At 35.5% G+C, this 24,089-nt stretch overlaps 1 protein-coding gene across 5 annotated transcripts; it reads left to right on the top strand.

Moving 5' to 3' along the window:
- Positions 1 to 1,016: 1,016 nt before the first annotated feature.
- Positions 1,017 to 23,337, top strand: LOC109173114 (calcium-transporting ATPase 10, plasma membrane-type-like). 5 transcript variants are annotated; one of them, XM_019322372.1, is made up of 34 exons: positions 1,017 to 1,182; positions 1,538 to 1,725; positions 2,703 to 2,819; positions 2,905 to 2,944; positions 3,167 to 3,291; positions 6,666 to 6,797; positions 6,893 to 6,982; positions 7,121 to 7,190; positions 7,756 to 7,826; positions 7,902 to 7,985; positions 8,079 to 8,156; positions 8,242 to 8,313; positions 8,758 to 8,841; positions 8,931 to 9,013; positions 9,097 to 9,193; positions 9,271 to 9,326; positions 9,655 to 9,697; positions 9,826 to 9,909; positions 10,408 to 10,545; positions 12,179 to 12,241; positions 12,347 to 12,445; positions 13,103 to 13,213; positions 13,614 to 13,784; positions 14,027 to 14,086; positions 18,330 to 18,494; positions 18,568 to 18,684; positions 18,915 to 19,013; positions 19,446 to 19,583; positions 19,680 to 19,780; positions 20,849 to 20,894; positions 21,023 to 21,151; positions 21,984 to 22,091; positions 22,176 to 22,267; positions 22,827 to 23,331. In XM_019322372.1, exons 2-34 carry the CDS (start codon positions 1,549 to 1,551, stop codon positions 22,915 to 22,917), a joined length of 3,231 nt encoding a protein of 1,076 aa, XP_019177917.1. In that variant the 5' UTR covers positions 1,017 to 1,182; positions 1,538 to 1,548; the 3' UTR covers positions 22,918 to 23,331. The 5 variants fall into 5 exon arrangements, with proteins under 5 accessions (XP_019177917.1, XP_019177913.1, XP_019177915.1 ...); XM_019322368.1 differs by having other exon boundaries at positions 1,037 to 1,725; positions 22,827 to 22,917; positions 23,009 to 23,337; XM_019322370.1 differs by having other exon boundaries at positions 1,037 to 1,725; positions 22,827 to 22,917; positions 23,013 to 23,292.
- The last annotated feature ends 752 nt before the right edge of the window (positions 23,338 to 24,089 follow it).

Below are 24,089 nucleotides of genomic sequence, written 5' to 3'. Positions count from 1 at the left end.
AGAAACTCTTCGTCTCCGGCCGTGGAGACCGGCCGAAGTACTGTCTTCAAATTGGAAAAATTGTTTGAAATTGGTTAGTTTAGGGACCTAATGGTTGTTTTTTTAGGTTCAGTGGCCTAATTAAATTATGCTGTGCAGTTCGATGGCCTATTTAACCCTTATTCCAATAATAAATCAACATATATATTTCTAAACTATCTAAAAATTACTAATACACCAAGCAAAAGCATTCAACGATATATAAAGCTCATATTTTTTTTTTTAAAGAAGAAAAATAGTCAAATAAGTCCCTAAACTTTACCCGATAAGTCAATTATGCTTTTAAACTTTCAAAAGTTGCAATTAAATCCACAATCATTTTATTTTGGAACAATAAAACCCACAAAACTTGTTGGTGACCTGTAATTGCAAGCCAGCTAGAGTTCCGGCGAACCTCCGACCAAATTCCGACAATTCATGCCAAATACCAGCGACTGGCGAACATCAAACGGTTGTCGGTTGTGTTTGGAGAAGTTCTCCACTGCCGAACAATGCGACCATCTTGGTCGCCTTCTCCACTACCGGAGAAGGCGACCCTCCAAACGAGACCAGCGACCGTTTGAAGGTCGTCGGTATTTGACATGGATTGTCGGAATTTGGTCGGGCGTTTACCGGAGGTGGCTAGAATCCTAGTTGACCAACAATTACATGTCATCAACAGGTTTGTTGAGTTTCATTGCTTCAAAATAACATATTTGTGGGGTTAATTGCAATTTTTAAAAATTCAATGATCTAATTAACTTTTTAGATAAAATTTATGGACTTATTTAATATTTTTTAAAAAATTTTATTACATGTTGTTCATCCATTCAATTGCAATAGTTTGAATTAAATGATCTAATTATAAAATTCTTTTGGGTTAAATAATCCATTTATTTGTGAAAATACACTTGTCATTCTCCAAAACGCGACACTTCAACTACAAATTTATTTTAATGTTTTTCAAACGAATTTCAATTTGTTGAAGTATAGCCTAAGCTAGTGAGCTGTTTCATGTTGCTTTTGAGCAGCTTCGCGGCAACTTCCTCCTCCTTTCTGAGAAATTTCTCACTCTCTCTCTCTTTCCCATCGCCGACCCAACCACCGAACCGCGTCGGTTTCTGCTTTTCTCTTTCTTGGTTCCCTATACACACATTCATCCCGGTAAATACTTCAATCTACACGCGCTTATACATACGAGCATCGTATGTTTAATGTTCTAGAGTACTTTTTACTGATGATGTACGTGGTCCGCACGTATATGAATGTGTAGGTATTCTAGGTATTAGTCGGTTTGCCCTTTTGTGTGTCGAAACCCTAGGAAGCAGTATTAGTATTTAGATGCTTTTCTCCATTTCTCCTGCTTTTTTCTGTTTGTTTTTGTGTTGCAATTTGCTGGTGAATGTGTGAAAGAGGATATGCATTTGTTGAATTTTGAATGTTGTTGTTGTTGGGAAAGTCTTTGAAGTAAAAGAAAAAACTTGGAATCAATTTAGTGGTGTCATCTCTCCTGCGACAGTACACAAGAAGATGAATAGCAGCGTCGATGAAGTGAAAGGCTCGCCCTATCGCCGCCAAAGAGACGAAGATTTGGAGTCCGGCCGCCGCCGCGGTGGCTATTCTGAAGAGGATGAGGACGAGAATGGGAGCCCCTTTGATATTTTCCGAACCAAGAGCGCCCCAGTAGACCGCTTGAAGCGATGGAGGGTCAGTTTTCTGATTTATCATTTACTGTGTTTTAACTTACGAGTGCAATAAAATTGGTCTATTCAGGTGTACACTGTTTACATTTTCGCATTGCAATTTGGTGCACAGTGTTTCTCTTCAGGAGTGGTATCCTTGGGAAGCTTCAGTTGAAATGCTCTTGACCTATTGTTGGGTGTTAATTCTAGATTCAAGAGTGGTTGCATTATCATTTTCACTTGCTGCTTTGTAGAATTTGAAGTTCACTTCTCTTTGTGAATAATTGCATCTAGTCTAGGAGGTAAATGTGACATGTTGACTAGAAGTGTGGCTGAGGAATGTTACAAGCACTGTGCTGGCATATGTTCCAGATGCTATGTTGAAGGATGTAGCTTTGAGCTTTCACACTGTGCCGTTCATACTTATCATCTATGGCTTATTGGGCGTTGAATGTGTTACACTATTTGCCTAGCCACAGATGGCTTTGATACACATGCTTTGTGATATCTATGAAATATGGGGAAAGTAATCAATGGAAGACATTGCCTTCTGCTATGCTGTGCAATAGTTATCTCTTAATCAATGTTACCCTGATATTGCTGTCTTAAAAAACTGATTAGGACAGTGTGATAAGGAGTGGAAATGATAAGGAGTGCAATAGTTATCTCTTAATCAATGTTAATAATTTGATTCTATCAGTTCGCAAAAGGGGGCAGGAATCAGCGAAAGATATTGCCATTTATTCTTCTCCATTTCTAAGGCATTTCACATGTATTAGCCACCCATATATGCTAGTAAAGCACAAAAGCTACTATTGGGTTTTCTTTTGTCTTTACATGTAAATTTGGCTAGTAACATACTCCTTAATGTAGTACTTCTATTTTCTGCATTTACTTGTTAGAAAAAACAAATGCGTACCTTTTTCGCTGCACTCTTGGTGTTTCAAATTATTTATCTAGTACAGGCACAAGTTATGACTAAGCTAAGTTGCTTCTTTTCAGCAAGCAGCACTTGTCCTGAATGCTTCCCGCAGATTTAGATATACTTTGGACTTGAAAAAAGAAGAAGAAAGAAAGCAATTGATAGCGAAGATTAGAACGCATGCACAAGTCATACGGGTAAATTTTGGTGCCTAATGTGTATGTCTTGATATATTTTTGCTTTTCATTCTACTGATTCTCTAGCCTATATTTCTTCTATCAGGCAGCTGTACTTTTTCAAGAAGCAGGGCGAAATGTTAATGGTATTTCTCCTTTTCATTACACTACATTGTTGTTGCCAACCATTTTAGAACAATGTGAGCAGTTTGGTATACTAAATTATAATATGTTGACCACATCAATACATTTAATGAATTCTTGCAATAATTACACCCTTCTTTGGCCTGCTAATGCAAGTTACCCTTGATTGAGATTGCACAGCTTTTAAAGTTGCAACAATTTTGCTTATGTATTTGTCATCTTAGGTCCTGGAACCCCCAAAAAACTGCCAGCAGCTCCAAGCCCAAATAGTGAATTTGATATCAGCATGGAGGAGCTGGTATCAATATCTAGAGAGCATGATCTTTCTACTCTGCAGCAATATGGAGGGGCAAGTTCTCTGTGATAACTTAAGTTTTTTACTTTCGTAACATATTGATATCATGTGTGTAATGACTATAATCATTATATATCTCTCTTGTTGATATTCCCCAAGTGTTGTAGATACTTCCTAAGAGTCTGTCTTGGTTAGATTAAGAGTTAGATGAGTTGTTGTCTTGTTGATAGTTCTTTTTCCTTGCCACATATGGGTGCTTGTATGTTTCTTCAATATATCCATAAATTCTTTTTCCTTCTATTCAACGTGGCATCAAAGCCACCTTGTGGTGAAAATCCCTCTGATTTTGCATGAGCAGTGTGAAGCACTTTTTATCAAACTCTTTCTTTTTCAAATTAATCTTTTTTGCTGGCCAGTTTTTATCAAAATTGGAGTCACTAAGGAACGTAGTCCTCTCCAATGAGCGTAACCTAAGAACTTTGGTCACCGTAGCCACTGCCTCACATTGGCACATTGCTTTATGTTAGAGCTCTAACCTCATACGGTTGCACCTAAGCCATGCTTCGATGACCTTTTTGGTGAAAATTTCCAATTTTCATTTTTGGACCTTTTTGACTCCATTGGTGAAGTTAGGAAGAATTGAAGAATATTCCAGTAATTATGTCATCCAACAATGAAAAAGCAAGCATCGTTAAAGATTCCACTAACCTTTATTTTTGTTCGAAAATTGTTTGGTAATCCTGTCATTATTTCCAAAAGGTTATGTGGGTCACAAAATTACATTTCTTAGTTAGATGTTTGTTCAATTGTGGTTTACTAGTCAAGGAGTGGGGGTCATATGGAAAAGGAGTCTATTTCTAATGATATACCGATTAATGGACAATCCATTTGGGTGGGAGTGTTGAGTGAGGCTCAATTGTGTAGCCTATTTGGGATTTATGGCGGTTATTTCCCCCCCGAGCTGGTTCCCCCTTTTAGATTACCCAAGACATGTTTTCCTTTTGGAAACATGCATAATTGTTATACATTGTCATTGAAGACTTGAATAAGTTGAATAAATAGGGAGTATTTACCAACCTCATTGGCGGATTGATTGTGGAACAAATGGCTCAATGTGAAAAATACTTTGCGGTGCTTTTCCTCTTAAAGTTACGCTTGGAGCTTGAACAAACTCAGGAATAGATTCTTGGAAGTGACTCAATTCCAAGTACAACAAATATATTCACTCTTTCATGTATCCTGCCTGTCCTTTGGGGTTGGGGAAATGTCTTCATCCATTGCCTGTAGGATGTGTTCAACAACTAGAAAAGTAGAAAAATTTCCATTTTTCTAAAAAAATGGAAAACAAAATTGGAATATGGAGAATGTGTTTTTTAAACACTAAAATGCTCCCACCTTTCAAACATGGGAATTCAAAGTTTTAGGGGGTGTTTGGTTGGATGGAAAATGAATTCCTTTGAGTTGGAATTCCTAAAATTTGAGGAAAAAGCATTTTATGTTGTTTGGTTTATGGGAGAATGTTTCCAATGGAATTTGAATTCCTCAAATTTGTGAAAATAAGTTCATTACCTCTGGTATTTCAATTACAAATCCGAATTGTTCAACATTGTGAGACATAAATACCCTTATACATCTTTGTTAATTATTATTGTGTAGGGGCATGTTAGTCTGCATACACATTATTCCTTAAATCAATATTCTCATGAACCAAACAGTGGAATTAGTATTCTGAGTAATTTCTTTTCGACAAAACTTAAATTCTATTCCTCAAAATTCATTTTTGTGAACCAAATAGGCTGTTATAAGGAATTGTTGAGGAAAATCCTGTGAACCAAATGGGCTGTTAATGTCCTATTCCTGAGTTAGTTGTGCTAAGGGGTGTGTTGGAAATTGTAGAGGACAAGGTGGCTCAATATTGTGATTATTGCAATAAAATTGAACACACAAAAAGTTGCTAGAAGCTACATTGAAAGCTACAATCTATCTATGTAAATGTGGGCCAAAATAAATAAAAAACTTTGGGATCTTGAACTATTTCTTACACCGAGTATGAGGATTGATGCAATTCATGGCAATGCAAAAGCCTTTGTAGCTTAGACTGAAGGGCATTCAATTATTCTTGTCTCCCAATCCAACTCCCGATCATATCTTTGGTAGTTTTTCACTCTTTAGAGTTTAGTCTTTACTCAAATAACAGCCTCTAAGAACTCTTCTCCTATTGTTTGCGTCAATGGATCAAAAGGTATAGCTTTAGGTGTTGGTGAAGCTAATCCTTGAATCCTTGCCCCTATCTCTTTTGTTCTTTATCTACGTAAATGTACCTTTCTATTATTGTGCAAGGTCGTCATACGGGAAATATGATTGGTATGGGATGTGAATGGGCTATAGTATCTTTCTCTACCCACCATTGCTTGCACCTCCATTCAACATTCTCGTATTCATAATTGATTGGGACATTCTAGCCTGAATAACTCAAACAGTTTGTTTCGAGTCTTTCAAAGTTGTCTACCATAGAGTGTGAATTGTGCACAACTCAGGAAGCACTCTAGGGCATCATTTCTTAGTAGTGTCAATAAGAGAGCTGAAACTCTTTTCTTATTAGTTCATAGTGATATTTGGGGGAACCTATTTGTGTTCCTTCAATATTGGGATATAGTTATTTAGATATTGAGGTAATTAAGAAGTCTCACGGCACTGGTTTGCTATGCAAAGATCATGGAAATATAGAGATCAGTGGTTACATAGATGCAGATTGGGCCAGGTTCCACTATGGATTGGAAGTCCACATAAGGGTATTGACGTATTGTGTTTTTTTTTTGGGTGGTAACTTAATCTCATGGAGTAGGTAACAAGATGTTGTTGCATGATCACGTGCAGAAGCAGAATATTGATCTATGGCACTTGAATGTGTGAACTAATTGGGCTAAAACATCATCTCACTGAATTATAGTTTTGTGAGTTGAGACCCTTGAAACTCATTTGTGACTATCTAGTAGCATTTCATATTGTTTCCGGCCTAGTCTTTTATGAGAGGACAAAACATATTGAATCTGATTGTCATTGTGGAGTTCTTACTTTGTTAATTGATCAGTTAGTAGATTTATTTACTAAATCCCTAAGGGGGCCTAGTATTGAGTGTATTTGTAACAAGCTTGGAGCTTATGACATGCACCCTCTAGTTTGAGGGGTGTGTTGATATTCCCCAAGTGATGTAGATACTTCCCAAGAGTCTGTCCCGGTTAGATTAAGAGTCTTCCTAAGAGACAGATGAGTTGTTCAAGGGTCTCTCTCTTTTTTTCTTTTCTTTTTTTGCTATATATGTGGGGCTTGTATGTTTGTTCAATATATCAATAGAACACATCTCTTGTCTTTTTTATATTCTTCTTATTCAACATTTATATATATCTCTCTGTTGTGTTTTACATCAGGTTAGAGGTGTGGCAGAAAAGTTGAAAACAAATTTAGAAAAGGGAATTCTTGGTGATGAAGCAGAAATATTGAAGCGAAGAAGTGAATTTGGATCTAACACATATCCACGAAAGAAAGGACGGAGTTTTTGGGTATTGTTTCAATTTGTAGATGGATGATTGAAGCAAACTACTTCTGTTGATTTTGTCATTACCAAACTGTATTCTTTCTTTTTCTGTTATTCTAGAGGTTTCTTTGGGATGCTTGTCGAGATACAACCTTGATTATTTTGATGGTAGCTGCAGCAGCATCTTTGGTACTAGGCATTAAAACTGAGGTGGGGTTAAGGGATTATGATCATAGTTTACGGATTAAGAATATTTGGGAATGTTTATGCATCATTAGACTGTTTTTTCTGATGAATTTGAGTATCTGGATTATATTATTTACTCTTATTTTATCTTGTGTGATTAAGGGTATAAAAGAAGGATGGTATGATGGAGGGAGCATTGCCTTAGCAGTAATCATTGTCATAGTTTTTACAGGTGAAAGATTCTTCTACCGTTGTTGTTCTTTTTCCACGAAAATTGAAAAGGTTATTCAGTTATTCTTATAGAGTGAGGGAACTGATAGGTGCCAATTCAGACTGTTTCATTTGCTTGTGAAACACTTAGGTGGAATAGCATGGAAACACTGCTAACATTTTTCATATTGATCAATCCTACTTTAGTAACATATGGTCTGTTTAATACAGTTAGACCTCAGCTCCTTATATCAGAACTTATTTTCTCTATTTCCATAAGAACTAGCTTTAAATTGGATAGATGAAGTGTTTAGTTATTTTTATTTTTATTTTTCTAGTTTTATACGAAGAATCAGACTGAAGGTGTTTTTTTGGGAATATTGTTTGGGCACTTGTTAATAGATAACCGCTTTTTCAATTCTATGTATTTATTTTTTAGACTATGAATATTATCAGAGGTACGGAGCTTTGTCCTTCCAAAACATGTCTGCAGCTTTTGTTATGAACATTTGTTTTGTCAAATGTAATTTGGGATGCAAGCTAGGTATTCTCAGAATTTATGTTTATGTGGTGCCTGTTGTTTGCAGCTGTAAGTGACTACAAACAGTCCCTTCAGTTCCAAAGTTTAAATGATGAGAAGCAGAACATACAACTTGAGGTGTGTTGAACAAGTTAGCTGCACTTTCTCTCTCTCTAATTCTTGCTTAACCTTAAATTGTGTAAAAATGTGCAGGTTGTCCGAGGTGGGAGAAGAATTCCAATTTCGATATTTGAGATTGTTGTTGGTGATATTGTACCTCTAAAGATTGGTGATCAGGTGAAATCTATCACCCTCCTCCAACCAGAGGTCTTGAATTCTATGATTTAATTTCATTCATCAGTACTCTCTTGCTTGCTAAATTCCCTTCAGGTGCCTGCTGATGGACTTGTAATATCTGGACACTCTCTTGCCATTGATGAATCAAGTATGACTGGGGAAAGCAAGATTGTGAGTATTCTGTGGATCTCTGATTGAATATCTTTCAATTATGATCTTTAACTTCCTGCTCACTGGGCTTTTATGCTTCTGAAAGGTTCATAAAGATTCAAAGTCACCATTTCTGATGTCTGGGTGTAAAGTTGCAGATGGCTATGGTACCATGCTGGTAAACTATGTAGATGGTGTCTTGCCATTTTATTATTTATTTTTCACAATTTTGGTCGCAGAAGGATGTAGGTTTAAGAAAAATACTTCTTCCTTAGACCTTAGGTAAACATGACTGTTTGAAGTATGAATTTGGCGTTGCTTCAAGGACCTTACTTTCACCTTTTACTGGGAAGATTTATAAAATTTCTTATCATTTTTTATTTGACAATGCTTTAAGATTAACATGCTTATAGACTATTATGGATTTTTGTGTTGAGGCTGCTTGTGGTGCTTGCACCTTTTAATATGTAATTATGTATGCACAATTTATGTTCATATCCGGAGTTTGAAACATTTTTGTGTCTTCAAGAAGCAGCTTGTACAAGCTGAGTTATTTGTTAAAATTCTTAACCCTGAACTCGTGAACCTATCTTATATGTTTTATTTTTTAATCTGTTTCCAGGTATTAAGTGTCGGGATAAATACAGAATGGGGATTACTGATGGCTAGTATTGCAGAGGATAATGGGGAAGAAACACCACTGCAGGTTGCACTTATCAAAGTTTGGTAGTCTATAAAATACAGATAATGCTTTCATATATAGTTATCCATTGTGACTTCTGTGTTTGTTATCAGGTCCGTTTAAATGGTGTGGCAACATTCATTGGTATGGTTGGCCTTATAGTAGCTTTAGTTGTTCTGCTTGTCCTTATGATCAGGTATTTTAAGATTGCAGTTCGGCAGGCACTTATTTCTGTTTGAATGAATGTTTTCCTCCTAAAGTTGAGTATGCATTGTGCAGATTCTTCACTGGGCACACCAAGGATCCCCATTTTAAAGCTGGGAAGACTAAAGTTGGCGATGCTATAGATGGGGCTATTAAAATCTTCACTATAGCAGTATGCTTATTACCTTTTTTAGTTTTTTCATGTATGATTGCTTTTAAATCTGTTACAGAAGTTGTATAAATCTGCAGGTTACCATTGTGGTTGTGGCAGTACCCGAAGGACTTCCTTTAGCTGTCACTCTTACGTAAGTTCATTCTATTTTGACATTAATACTGTTAAAAGTTTGAGTAGTTCTCTGCATAGCTGCTTCATTTGAAGGGTCAGTTGTATCTATTTATCACTTTCACTTCCCAGTTGTATTTTCTGCCATCGTTAATTTTAATTTCTAATGTATAACATGTTTCAATCTGAAATTTTTGCCTACTTCAATTCTGTTTTTATTGTTATTATGTCATATATTCATTAAATACATCACTGAGACTATTCATTCACTGTACTGGTTTGTTACATTTATGTTGTCTATTTTTCTTGGTAATCACTGTGACTTGCTTTCTGGACAATTGTATTTGTAGGCTTGCATATTCAATGAGGAAAATGATGGCAGATAAGGCTTTGGTATGTATTGGTATCTGCACTATATTTTAAATTTGATGGTCTTCATGTGTTACATATTTTATTGTGTCACATTTAAAAAAAATTTTTTTTTTATGTGTGGTGAAAGTGTAAAAAAATTGTAACTGCAGGTTAGGAGACTCTCTGCCTGTGAAACTATGGGCTCTGCAACCACCATTTGCAGTGACAAAACTGGAACACTGACTCTGAATCAGGTAAGCAGTTTTCATCTCTCTTTGGTCAAAATTTTTGAGAGGTCCCTGTACTATGCTATTTTATGCAATGTAGTCTCTACTTCAATTTTGTGCAATTTAATTCCTGTTCTTAAAAATTGTGTAATCTAGGACAATTATTAACGGTTTTATAATTGTCCTGGATTATACTGATTATTAAGTATAGGGATTAAATTGCACAAAATTTAGTTAAGAGGGACTAAATTGCATAAATTGCACAAGGACCTCGTAGTTACTCTGACCTCTTTCTTCTTTTATGTTTACATATTTTTCAATTTTTCATTGTGGGGAGGGGAGGGATTTTGTTTGTATTTGATTTTGCTTTTGTTTTGTTTTGTTTTTTTTTTTTTTGTTTTTGTTTTTTTTTTTTTTTGTTTTGTTTTTTGTTTTTTTTTTGGTTTTATTTTTTTGTTTTTGTGGGTTACAAAAACAATAGTGTAGTACTCCTTTTCACTTGTCTGTTTTATTTTCCTCCACAAGATGACTGTTGTTGATGCATATATTGGTGGAAAACGAATCAATCCTCCAGATGATAAATCACAATTGCCTCAGAAGGTCATACCTCTACTCCTTGAAGGCATTGCACAGAATACAACTGGCAGTGTGTTTGTTCCAGAGGTAGGATCAAATTTCTGCTTTCATTTCTTTTCTACCTTTGTATTTACCTCCTCTGTTTGTTTTCAGGATTCATTAAGAATATTGATATATTTGGTTGTGGGAGGAGTGGGGGGGGGGGGGTGGTGGCACTACATGTGAAGAATAAAAGTTCAGTCATGAACCGAGGGCAACATTTCAACGCCTCAGATTTGAATGTGCTCCTTAACCTATAATCACATTGCTTTTAAGTCTCATCTCCATGTTAATTCAATTGTTCAAATTCCTTTTTATTATATCCTGTTTCCTACTTGATTAAATTGTAGAGACAGTAGAAAAATAGATTTATTCATGATATATAGTTCTAAGTACACCTCTATTTATACAAAAGACAGAATACTAAAGAGCTCCTAGAATAAATAAAACACATGCAGAATATGTATGAGGCTCCAAGCTTGTAAATATCTTGAACTCTAGGCCTAAAGATTTTGTGAAAACATCTTCTAACTGGTTATTTAAACCAACAAATGAGGTAGCAACTTCTCTTAAGGTGACCTTCTCTCTCTAACAAAATGACAATCATGAATCAACTTCAATATGTTTTGTCCTTCGACTCTTTTCATGAAAGACTGGATTGGATGCAATATGCAAAACCGCTTAATTGTCACAAATGAGCTTTCTGGTTCCCAACTCACAAAACTTTAACTCGGTAAGAAGATGTGTTAAGCCAAAGTAGTTCACATGTTTAAGAGCCATTGACCTTGCTTTTGCACTCAATTGTTCAACCATATCTTGTTTCTTACTTTTCCATGATATTAGGTTACCACCAAGCAGAACACGATACCCCGATATTGATTTCCTATTCTACCCCAATCTGCATCTGTGTAGCAATCTGTGTTTCCATAATCTCTGTATAAAAAGCTGGTATTTGGAGACTTCTTGATAAACCTCAAAATCTGAGTGTTTGTTTCCCAGTGACTCTCAAATGGAGATGCTAAGAACTAACTCAACAGTTACTGCAAAAGAGATATTTGGATGACTACTTTTTAAGTAAAGAAGCTTCTCAACCAACTTCCGACATATAATCCTCTTCATTTTGATCTGGGTTTGTTCTTGAATTCAAATTTATGCTTAATAACATTGTCATTCAAAATCACAGATGTTGGTGCAAGATTTGTCTGAAGAAGAATGAAAAACTTAATAGCAACTACAATTTCGACCTTTAGTGCATTCCGGAATTTGGCTTTGTTACAAATGATCTTATGGTTCTTGAAAACCTAGCTAACTGTAAAAGTTGTCTGATTCTTTTTGGACTGCATTTACATTGCAGTTTTCTAAGAGAAAATACACGGTGAGCAGCAACCTTATTAACAGAATCAAAAGCTTACTCATAGCAGTCAGTTTTGTTAATATTCTGGCTGTATTAATGTGTCCTATCATCAGAATCTAAAATGAGCTATTATTTTGGTTGATTATGGATTGAAGGAGCTAAAGCATATGACAAATGTTAAAATTATTCTATATTTCTTTGTAATCTTTGGCTATAGTCTATCCGGTATTCATGCTTTGAGTATGATCTTACATACTGTGGCATTCAATTTAGTTCAGTAAACAGCTTTTTACTGCTGTATGTTGATGCTGTGCCTTACTTTGACAGGGTGGAGTACCCGAGGTTTCTGGATCACCAACAGAGAAGGCCATTCTCCAGTTTGGAGTCAAGGTAACATTGCTGTCTTCATTCTGTTAGTTGATGGCATTTTTACTTTTTTCTAATCATATTTTCTTTTAATTATTGGATTGAACTTCTTATTTGTGACTTGTACAGCTTGGTTTGAATTTTGATGCCATTCGATCTGAGTCGTCAATTATCCATGCCTTCCCATTCAACTCAGAGAAGAAGCGAGGTGGTGTTGCTGTGAAACTGGTAATCTGCTTATTTCATTTCATGTTCAACTGCCTTTCTTTCACCTTGGCTTAATATTTTGCAGTCTCTTTTTATCTTATGTTTTACAGTTCAGTACACTCGCATTCACGTTTATTCTATCATTCAGGATTGAGATTGCTTAACTGCCAGGGTTTATGTTTATTTATCGTTTAGGATTATCTCAGAGCTTCCATCTTCAATAAATCTTGTACTTAAAGAAATGGGGAATCGGATAGTGTCTGAAAGCATCAGACCTTTGAATTCTCTATTTATTTATTTGAGTTTTAGTAAAAAAACCAAGTAGGTAGTTGAAGCAATTGTTAGGTGTATTGCTCAATTGGTGCAGTATAAAACAGATAACAGGACCATGTTAGAAGATAAAAATTTCCAGTTGGGCCAGCTGCACATCGGAAGTATTTAGCTTTGGTGGTTATTGGGTATCTTGTAATGAAACATGACATTGTCTTTGCTTTTTATTGCTGAAATTTATCTTGGATTGCAAATTTTTCTGAGGTCTCATTTGAGTTATCTCGTACGGTTTGAATATTCTTTTGATCGGTCTGTAAATTATTAGATACACAGATGGTTTTCACTTTATATATGTTTTTTTTTTAAATTTATTTTTAATCCTTTTTTTTTTTTTTTTTTTTTTTTTTGCAGGATTCTGAAGTTCATATACATTGGAAAGGTGCTGCTGAGATTGTCCTATCTTGCTGTACACACTACATTGATGCAAATGATAATGTGGTGCCTCTGGATGAAAATGAGGTTGGAGAAGTGATTCTTTCTTTTGCTTGCAATTATGCTTTATGTTTTTCTTTGTTGTATTTTTACTTCAAGCAGTTGAAAGTAACTCTTATTTTCCTGATTTCAAGCTGCATACTGTTCACTTTGCCTGGTCTCTTATATTTGTATGTCCTTCTATACATACATGCATGTGTATGTATGTACATACACAGAGTTCTTCCTTCGATGTTTTGTGCTTTTATACGAAGTCAACAAGTTTCAATATTAATGGGTACTTCAAATTTATATACTCGGATATGATGTAATTTAGTTTTTGCAGTATATAAGCAGAAGGGAGATAGATATTTGTCTATTTTTACTTTAATAGAGAATATTTGCTAACGAGGATATCAGTTAACAGTATATCTATTTTGGTCACCAGGCAATATCCTTCAAAAAGGCAATTGAAGACATGGCTACTGAGAGTTTGCGTTGTGTGGCTGTTGCCTATGTGTCATATGACATGGATAAAATTCCTAAAAGTGAAGAAGAATTGAGTCGATGGGAATTGCCAGAGGGAGACTTGATTTTACTTGCTATTCTTGGGATTAAGGTATTTCTTTGATCTGTAGTATTCCTAAGTTTGATTGCTTTGATGTGTCTGCCATTTTTTTTTTTTTTTTTTTTTTTTTTTTGTTTCTTTCTCTACTAGTGAGTATTGAAGCAAGTTCTTAATGGGTTTCCTTTGGGACTTTGTCCCATTCATTGTTTATTTTGCATTTCATCAGCATTCCAATGTGAAATTTCTTCTTCCTCTTTATTTTTGCTTGTCACTAATTTTTAAGTCTGCTACAGGATCCATGCCGACCTGGTGTAAGAGAGGCAGTTCAGTTATGCATCAAGTCTGGTGTTAAGGTAATTCAAACAGCCAATTTCTATTATCCTCACTTTCTTTAGTTGCATGATGTGAATATATGATATCGTAGTGGAATACTCATTTTATTAATTAGTCTTTGTTATTCAGTCCCAATAACTGATATATTGTTTTTGTGTTGTAAACATCTTTTTATCACTTAAGGCTTGGTGATTGAATAATGATGTTTTTGTTGCAATATCAAGTTGGAGCATGTCACTTAAGTGGACTTCTTGCAATATCAGTTAACAGTATATCTAGAAGCATGCTCCAACTTGATACTGCACAACGATCTTGCCACACTTCTAAAAATCTCAATATCTCATAGTGGACTTCTTGTCACTTAGTAATCCAGCCCAGTTAATATAATAAAATGCTTCAATGCTCAAGTGCCCTGTGTTCATGATTGCATACAAAATTCTTTTCCTACTGCACTCTTTAGGCATTTCGCAATTCTAGCTACATCTTGGTGAGTAGCTCTTGGTGCTTGTTGAACGTAGGTAAACCCTAATGCTAAACCTAGTTGTAGTGTGCTTCACTCATGCTTGTACGCTTACATATATAAATATAGGACCTGTGTTCAATATTTTTATATGGAAAATATAAAAAGTCTTCTTGCACAGTGGTTTCATGAATTTCCAATACCATGCTTACAAGAAAAGGGATATCAGGATGACTGATTTTAAGATAAGTGAGCTTGACACTTGGTCTATAGGAGTTCCATATGGTCTTGATTCTGGTAGTCAACTATCTTCAAGACTTCAAGTAGATCTGACACACTTTCTTTGGGAAAGATCTCTTGAAGTAAGTGCCCTCAATTCCCAAAAAAATACTTCAAATGTACAGAGTCTTTTGTGTAAAATCTTGCTTGAGGACAAGACCAAGAGCATCAATTCCTTTTGCATCACTTGCTGATGGTCAAAATATCAATATATAGTATCAACAAGTGCAAATTTTAGGGATTTAAGATCCACCTTGTTGATATCCTGGGAGGTACATGGAATAGAGCTTGGAAAGAACAAAAAATGGAGGTGCTTGACCTTGAAGGCAGCCTATATAGTCTTTTGTGTGAAATCTTGCTTGAAGACAAGACCAAGAGCATCAATTCCTTTTGCATCACTTGCTGATGGTCAAAATATCAATATATAGTATCAACAAGTGCAAATTTTAGGGATTTAAGATCCACCTTGTTGATATCCTGGGAGGTACATGGAATAGAGCTTGGAAAGAACAAAAAATGGAGGTGCTTGACCTTGAAGGCAGCCTATATAGTCTTTTGTGTGAAATCTTGCTTGAAGACAAGACCAAGAGCATCAATTCCTTTTGCATATCTTGCTGATGGTCACAGTATCAATATATACGGTTGAAATTGAAGGATTGGAAGGCCTGGCGGGTGGAGAATAACAACCACCCGCTAGTTAGGCGGAATCAAAATATGTGAGAAACCAAAGAAAAAGAGAATAGAAAGGATATATTATAGTGAAAGATCACAATTCTATGTACCTCTATATATACTAAATCAATCCTAATAGGAATAGGAAACTAAGCCCACTCCTACTAGGAGTTTCCTAATATTCAATAAAGGTTTCCTAATATTTGTTAAGTGTTGAACTATGAAACTGTGTATATACCTCACTCTAAAAACTGTACAAGATAGAACCTATTTATACATAGGCTAAAGACTACTAGGCCACATAATTCAAAACAGAAATGTAAGACTCCTGGGGCCGTCTTGAATACACTCGCACTGAAGCAGACTCCACTGTGGGTACAGGAATAGTGATAGTATAAGTAAGAAAATCCTCCTCTATCACCGGGAGAATGCTATCGGAGAACACAGTCTCCTCAAAAAAAGTGACATCAGCCGAAACCAGATACCTCCCCAAATCCGGGGAGTAACACCTATACCCTTTTTGAGTTCGAGAATACCCCAGGAAGATGCACTTAAGGGATTTAGGATCAAGCTTCCCTTTTAGTGGACGGACATCCTGTACAAAACACGTACAGCCAAAAATCTTGGGAGTCAAGGAAAACAAAGGTTTGGAGGGATATATAACTGAGTACGGGTTTTGACCACGGAGTACCGACGAAGGCATCCTATTGACCACGGATAACACACGGATTGTAGATAGTCACTCCCCATTACTTGAAACATGGGAAATAATCAGAGGCCTTTATAGTAGTGTTGAAACTAAACCCCCTTGGGACTAGGCATACCGGAGATAAAGAAACAACACGGTTATACCAAAACACCATGGGAAGAAGTTTGGCAATAAACCCAAAAAGTCTTCAAATTTCACCGAAAAGGTCCAAAGAATGGCAAAACAACAATCTGGAAAATGTTCACCGGAAAAACATCAAAGGAGAAACACGAGCGTAGACGGAGTAGCAGAGGACTGACGGGGATATCCTGAAAGTTACGCCGAAAAATCCCGTCGGAGGTTTTACATGCGCCGGCACGCGAGGAAAGTTTGCCGGAGCGTGAAGACTACGGTGGCGCGTGACACCGGCGGCGATGCAGGAAGGCAACCAAATTTTCCAGATAAGGTCGCAAGAGGGAGAGGAATCCATTGGTGTAGGAGGTGAGAATGTGAGATCACAAAATCACTGGTGAAGAGGAGATCTAGTTTGAAAACTGAAAGCTCGTCCGTTGGCGGTGGCGGCGTGTGAGAGCGCGTGCGATGGCGAATGGTGATGGGTCTTCAAGCAAAGGCTCGCGACAAGGTTCCAAGGGGTCCTTTGGCGAATGATTTGGAGAACAACCACCAGACACATCGGAATAAGAGAACACAGTCGCGGGTTCATGTTTACACGGAAAAATAGGTGCTGCCAGAAATATTGGAAGAAAAATAGCCTAGGAAAGTAGGCTCTGATATCATGTTGAAATTGAGGGATTGAAAGGCCTGGCAGGTGGAGAATAACTCACCACCCGCCAGTTAGGCAAAAGCAAAATATGTGAGAAACCAAAGAAAATGAGAATAGAAAGAATATATTATAATGAAAGCTTACAAATAGATTGCTCTCTGTGTTTCTTTTACCTCTATATATAATATATAATTATATTCTAAGTCAATCCTAAAAGGAATAGGAAACTAAGCCCACTCCTACTAGGAGTTTCGTAATATTCAATAAAGGTTTCCTAATATTCAACATATACTATCAACAAGTGTACATTTTAGGGATTTAAGTTCCAACTTGTCGATATCCTCGGAGGTACACGGAATAGAGCTTGGGAAGGACAAAAGATGGAGGTGCTTGATCTTGAAGGCAGCCTATATAATCTTTAGACCATTTAAAACATCAAATCTCTCCCAAGGTCCATCAATTGCAGTTTCTTTCTGTGATGCCATTCTGTTTGGTATTGGGCTTGGGGTAGTTGAAATAGGAAAATTGATAAATAATCCCATTTTGAACCATTACATGAATTGAATTGAATTACATGAATTGAATGGTCTGAAAAAGTATTCTTTAGCATTTTCACTTTGTATGATCGTAATGAGTTAAATTTTGGATTCCATTTCAGCACAAAAGGGACAAAAAATATCAAAACTCAATTCTAGACATCATTAAGTATAATCATATACTTGTTAAATAGTCATCAACAAATGTTACGGTGGATCTAATGGTACTTGAACTCTGCAAATTTGTAAGAACTAACTCAATGAGGACTCAACCATTTGTTGATTTTAGGAGAACGGGTCACATGATGTTTTGCAAACTTGTGTGATTAACATGGTGAACTAGATAAGGAATTACAATTTGAGACAGTATTTTTAAGAATGGTAAAGGAGGGGATGGTCATAATGATGAATGTAATGTAATTGACCATGGAGTTGAACTAGAGATTGAAGCCTCCTGGAAAGGATGGTAAACGATGGTAGGGGATGTATTTTTAAGAATAGTAAAGAGATTTGACCACTCCAATTAGCACATATCATCTCACCAAACATATTTAGTGAAAGGTGCAATGAAGGTATAAGGGTCTGTTGTGCAACAAGCTTGCTTTTCCAGAAAATGTGCAATGTTGTGCCTGTTAAAGTTCCTGTCAAGATTAAATTGCTTGGTATGTATAGTTAGTGTTGCTCAAAGTGCGTTGTTCAGAAAAAAAATGCAATATTATACCTGTTAATGTGAATATTGAGATTTGATTGCTTGGTTTGCATAATTACAGAAGTGCTTCTAGTGAGATTGGGCTCAATGTTGTGCCTACTAATATGGATAGTCTATTTTTTTCAAATTAAATAGGTTAGGATGGTCACTGGTGATAGTATTCAGACTGCAAAAGCTATAGCTTTGGAATGTGGAATACTTCAGTCAGATGCTGACGCTACTGAGCCAAACCTGATAGAGGGGAAAACCTTCCGTGCATTATCCGAGTCTGATAGACAAGACGTTGCAGAGAAGATATCTGTAATACCCTGTCACTGTTATAGTATGCAACCCATTTTGGTTATGGTAGTCTGATCCTGTATTTGATGTACAGGTCATGGGAAGATCATCGCCAAATGACAAACTCCTACTTGTGCAAGCATTGAGGAAGAATGGGCATGTTGTGGCTGTAACTGGAGATGGCACTAATGATGCTCCCGCACTACATGAGGTTTGTCTAAATACATCATGTTTGTTGAATTCTGTAAACCTTCTATGGAATATGGTATAGTATATTCCATATGTATCCTCTGTTCATTGAAACCTTGAAATTGAGTGACAAGTGCTTGGGGGTTTTGTTTTGTTATTTTTTATGTTTTGTTGCAGTGTGACCTTCACTGATTGTTTTAGGTATTGTCCTAAGTATCTAATGTAGTTTTGTACTGCTTCCAACTACTGTAGGCTGATATTGGTCTTGCTATGGGCATTCAAGGTACTGAGGTTGCCAAGGAAAGTTCAGATATCATCATATTGGATGACAATTTTTCATCTGTTGTGAAGGTTATTACACTTTAGCTAAGCCTTTCTTTTCTTGAAATCCAAGTTGCTTGTTATTGTTATGGTTGTCGACAGGGAATTATATGTAGCTTTCTTAATATCATTTTTGAAACTATACTGAAATCATTTCTTTGACAAAAGTCGGGGATCTATGTTTATGGAATAAAAGTTTACATGAAAATACAGTGGCATTGGCATTTCAGCATGGGTTGGTCATTTATTCTATAATCTATAATTTATAGGATGCTAGAAAAATTTCTTGAAATTAGTATTTTTCTGTCAATGTTGTTGGCCATTAATTTAGTTTGTAGTCCATGAATTCATGCAATTCATGACCCATACTGTCTCTTGTTGGATTGATTTGCTTCTGCTTTTGTGCAATCCATAAAATCTTCCTGGTTACTACAGTAATTTTGTTTTCTTTTATCATGATAGGTTGTTCGATGGGGCAGATCTGTGTATGCTAATATCCAGAAATTCATACAATTTCAGCTTACTGTAAATGTTGCAGCTCTTATAATTAATGTGGTAGCAGCAGTTTCTAATGGTGATGTCCCGTTAACTGCTGTACAGGTCTGTGATATCTCTATTCTAGGTGTTCGGCTGGAGTATGTATTAACACCCATACACTGACTTGTCAATTTTGTACTTTTTGCGTTTTCCATGCAGCTTCTTTGGGTAAATCTTATCATGGACACATTAGGTGCACTTGCTCTTGCCACAGAACCACCGACAGATCATCTAATGGAAAGACCTCCTGTTGGTCGAAGGTTAGACTTGTTGAGCTAGGTGGAATGCCTGCGTGCTCTTTATTTTTTTATTGTAGTTGATTTTATCAAGGTTAAGTGAATACTCTGGTTTAATCAGTAATGCTTTGTCAGATAATATTCTTTCAACTAATCTTTGCAAGAACTTAAATATTTGATGGTATTTTTAGGGTGTGTTTGGTTGGTGGGTTTTGCCCATAGGAATGGGTATGAAAGTGATTGTTGTTGTTTGGTTGATAGGTTTTTAGAACACTACTATGGGTTTCGAATACCCCATCAATTGAAAAACCCATACCCAAATAGAATAAGGGTTTCATTCCCTTATTCATTTTCAAGCACTACTATTAGTAACCATTCCCATTCCACCATACTACCAAACATGTTAAATACTTTCACCAAAACCCATTACCATTACCAAGTATTTGATACCCATTCCGATTCCGATTCCTATGTGCGAACCAAACACACCCTTAATGTTCATTTTTGTTGAATGCACATCATTTCTTGTTCTTGTCAAGAGAATTTGTGAATTCTTGGTATATATAGAGATGATACTGTCATTATTTTCTGGTTTATCCTCATGCATGATTTTCATGAAGTAAAATATTAGAACCGAAATTGGATGAATGGTTTCAAATTCATTTGAACTGTTTGTTATGGGATATGCATGTCTGGTCCAAGAGACACCCACACCCTAATATCTGGGGCATAGTCTATGCTTTAATATAATTTGGGTTCATAATTGTAAATTGATTTAAGTCATTTAGCTTTTGATGATCAATATACAAATCCATTTTTTTTATGAACTATACTAATGCTATAAAGGTCAGTACTTTTTAGATTGTCCTGTGGTTGTGCAATTGCTGCTTGATGTACATATACCATTAATTAGAACCATTTTCTATCTTTGTGCGTGTGTCTTTGTCTCCATCACTTGCATATTGAAAATGTTACATTTTCACGTTTATGCCCATATCGTTGCTTTTTAGTAGTTCATTGTTCCTTTTGGTATCATCATTTACTAAATGTGGAATATCATGAACCAAATTACTTAATCAAATGTTATCTCAGGGAACCACTCATAACTAATATCATGTGGAGGAACCTTATAATACAGGTATAGTTTTTTTTTTTTTTTCCTCCCAGTTATGTGCAGTCTGAAAAATTCATTTCTTACTTTATTCTATTTCATTTTTTGGGTACTATTTCTTGAATCATGATTTATGTCTGCATTGATAAGTACAGGCTTTGTATCAAGTTACAGTTCTCTTAGTACTTAACTTCCGCGGTATAAGTATTTTGAGCTTGGGCAACAGGGACGATGCTGTTGATGTGAAGAACACTGTGATTTTCAACGCATTTGTTCTCAGCCAGGTAATTAATAGAATAAATAAAAACAATAGACATGGAAGAACATGCTTTACAGTACCAAAGCTCTTGCTTCAATATTTTGCTATACCCTACACTGTGTTGTTCTGGATGTGTTTGAAGATCACATGGATATAACTAATATAAGGAGAGAATATTTTATTTGTTTATGTCAATTCTTGTTAAATTTATTATTCTTCATCCTTCATGTGGTCTATAATTGTGATGATTGTAATTCACTTATGAATTTCTGTTGCAGTGGTTGTTTAGTGGATGTCAAATTGTAACATGTTTCAATGTTAATACCAATGTTGCAAAATACGTTCAACGCGCGGCTTTTTATTTTTTATTTTTTAAAAAATTAAAAAAAATTTAAACTAAAAATTGTAAAATTCACCAATAAAACATAAGGTTCCTTTAGTTTTTTCTTACAAATTATTTACGTAAGTGGTTGTAAAATCGTTCAAAATATTGTTGAAACCATCTAAATACATAAAAAAAAATTAAAATTAAGAGCAAAAGAAGTATTTTTTGGAAAAATTAGAGGGTCAAACCGCCTCCGGCTGTTTGCGGTGGATAGATCTCGAAAAAATACGCGGTTTCAAAAAAAAATTTGTTCAAAACGGACAACCGAGTCCAAAGTTATGCCTTTTCCGAACTTTTCACACTTAGCAACGCAAAAAAAAAAAAAAAAATTAAAAAATTTAAACGCCGGCGCTATTTTTGCAACACTGGTTATCATGTTTGTCCACATATTTTATATTTTATTGATATATATTTGTTGACTGACTTTTTAAACCAAATAGTTCTTACTGATGCATGATCTTGTTTTTTATAGTTATTCAATGAATTCAATGCTCGAAAACCCGATGAGATTAATGTTTTCAGCGGAGTCCATAGAAACCACTTGTTTGTGTTTATTGTTTCCCTTACTCTGGTGATTCAGGTGATTTTCTCCTCTTTGAATTATGAGAATTGTATTTTACATCCCTCATTATTGTCAATTTATCACACATTTTCCTTTTCTCAGGTTATAATTATCATGTTCCTTGGAAAGTTCACTTCAACAGTTAGACTTAGCTGGAAATTCTGGCTTGTGTCTATTGCTATTGGCTTTATCAGGTTAGTTTTTGTGTTTAGATTATCATCATCCTATGCACTAGCACGTTTGGCGTTTGGCTCACAAAATAGATCAATAATAGAGTAACATTAACTCTGTTTATGAGAATATCATTCCTCCCCTTGCAAAGGGGATAGTCATTTCTGAGGGGCATGGTATTATTAGTTGCCGTTGGCTGCGCCTGAGGTTTTCAGGAATAGCAAAGTTTTTGTATTATTGGAATTTGGAAATGCCCTTTTCATAAAATATCAAATAAGAAGGAAAATTTAAAATGTTGTGCATGTGCATAAGTGCATTAGTGGATCATACTTTTTGTGTTGGGGGGTTGTACTTTTAAGAGTAAGGTACAACCCAACAAAGCACAATGTAATTTGGATAATGCATGTTAGCAGAGCATTTTAAGATTTCCCATAAATAATTGAGTTAAATTCATATTATATTCTTTTATTCCATTTATAGTTTCCTATCAATATTATTATTATTATTACGGAGTATTTTATTAACTTGTATTAATACTTCTTCTTTACCAATTTGTCATTGTTCTGGATTTTGATTAAACAGCTGGCCTCTTGCTGTGATTGGGAAGTTGATACCCGTTCCTGAGACGCCATTCACAGAATCATTTAAAAGAAAAAGGCACACACGAAGATAGGTATATAGGCCGACTACCTACCTATTCGTGTTTCTCAGAGATTCCTTCATCATCATCATCATATAAATATGGTTCAACTTTGATGCTTCAGATTGATTGATTGGTCACGAAGAGTTGGTTCTACGGCTACGGGCATCAAGAGTTTGTTTTCTAACACATCTGCCTCCGTATCTTTGAAATATACAAATCTAACCGTCTATAAACATGTACATACAAACAACATAATAGGTTGCAACTAATTGATGATCTCTGGCTTACTGATATGCCCGCTCATCGTGGATTTGAATTTGGTGTTTGAAAGTTCTATTCCTGTTCTGGCGAACTCGTAACATGGTTGTGAATGTGGTATTTCTTATATTTGTCAAAGATAACATATTACTTAATATTTTACTGTATATTTGAATTTAATTTGTACTTGTATGTATCGTTTACACTTTGAATTGCTAAATTTCGTTTACACTTTGAATTGCTAAATTTTGGAATTTTTATTAAAGTAGAATACATTTAGATAAGATGGAAATGAGAAATTCGGTATAAGGTAATGTAGGGCGCAGAATGAGGGAATTATACAAGTATAAATGCTTGTTAATTCCGCATTCACTGCAAATACAAAAATGGGGCCAAACACACTTAAACTTTTCCGCAAACTCGATAACGTGGTGGTGCGAGACAGCTGTAATGTTAATTATCAAAATGGTTTCTTGATTAGCATCTATAACAAATTTGTAGGCCGCGGAGGTTCACACAACCTCCTAAAAAATAAAAAAATTTTAAAAAATTGGGCGTCTAGCGTCTTTTTTAATATTGTTAAATTTGGATTAGCACAAGCTTGATTTGAACCAAGTTTTGCTGTTTTTACAGTTTTTTTTCTTTTTCTTTTTTTGCGTCATTTTTACAGTTTTTTTTTTACTCAACAGTACAATGGTATTTTTCATTTTTGGTTCTCAAGTTTAAAATGATCTGATTCAACTTTTGGTGTTCTCAATTATCAAATTTGAAAGGATAAAATATAATGGCAATATAATAACAAATAGTGGAGTTATCTTTGAAGTAAACATGAAGATGGATGCATTTGAGGATGCACTTTTTTTTTTTTTTTTGATTTGCTTTGAACTTTTTTTTTTTTTTTTTTATTGATTTGAGTCGTTGATCTAGATTTTATTGATTCACAG

The sequence above is a fragment of the Ipomoea nil genome, unplaced genomic scaffold, assembly GCF_001879475.1.
Source record: "Ipomoea nil cultivar Tokyo-kokei standard unplaced genomic scaffold, Asagao_1.1 scaffold0465, whole genome shotgun sequence".
Lineage (NCBI taxonomy): Eukaryota > Viridiplantae > Streptophyta > Magnoliopsida > Solanales > Convolvulaceae > Ipomoea > Ipomoea nil.
The sequence above is the reverse complement of the archived record's forward strand: the minus strand, read 5'-3'. Positions and strand labels throughout refer to the sequence as shown.

Coding starts and splice junctions, on each gene's coding strand:
- LOC109173114 (XM_019322368.1), top strand. CDS start 1,549: ATGAATAGCAGCGTCGATGAAGTGAAAGGCTCGCCCTATCGCCGCCAA. Junction 3,292..6,665: donor CTCTGCAGCAATATGGAGGG/GCAAGTTCTCTG, acceptor GTTTTACATCAG/GTTAGAGGTGTGGCAGAAAA. Junction 18,495..18,567: donor ACGTTGCAGAGAAGATATCT/GTAATACCCTGT, acceptor TTTGATGTACAG/GTCATGGGAAGATCATCGCC.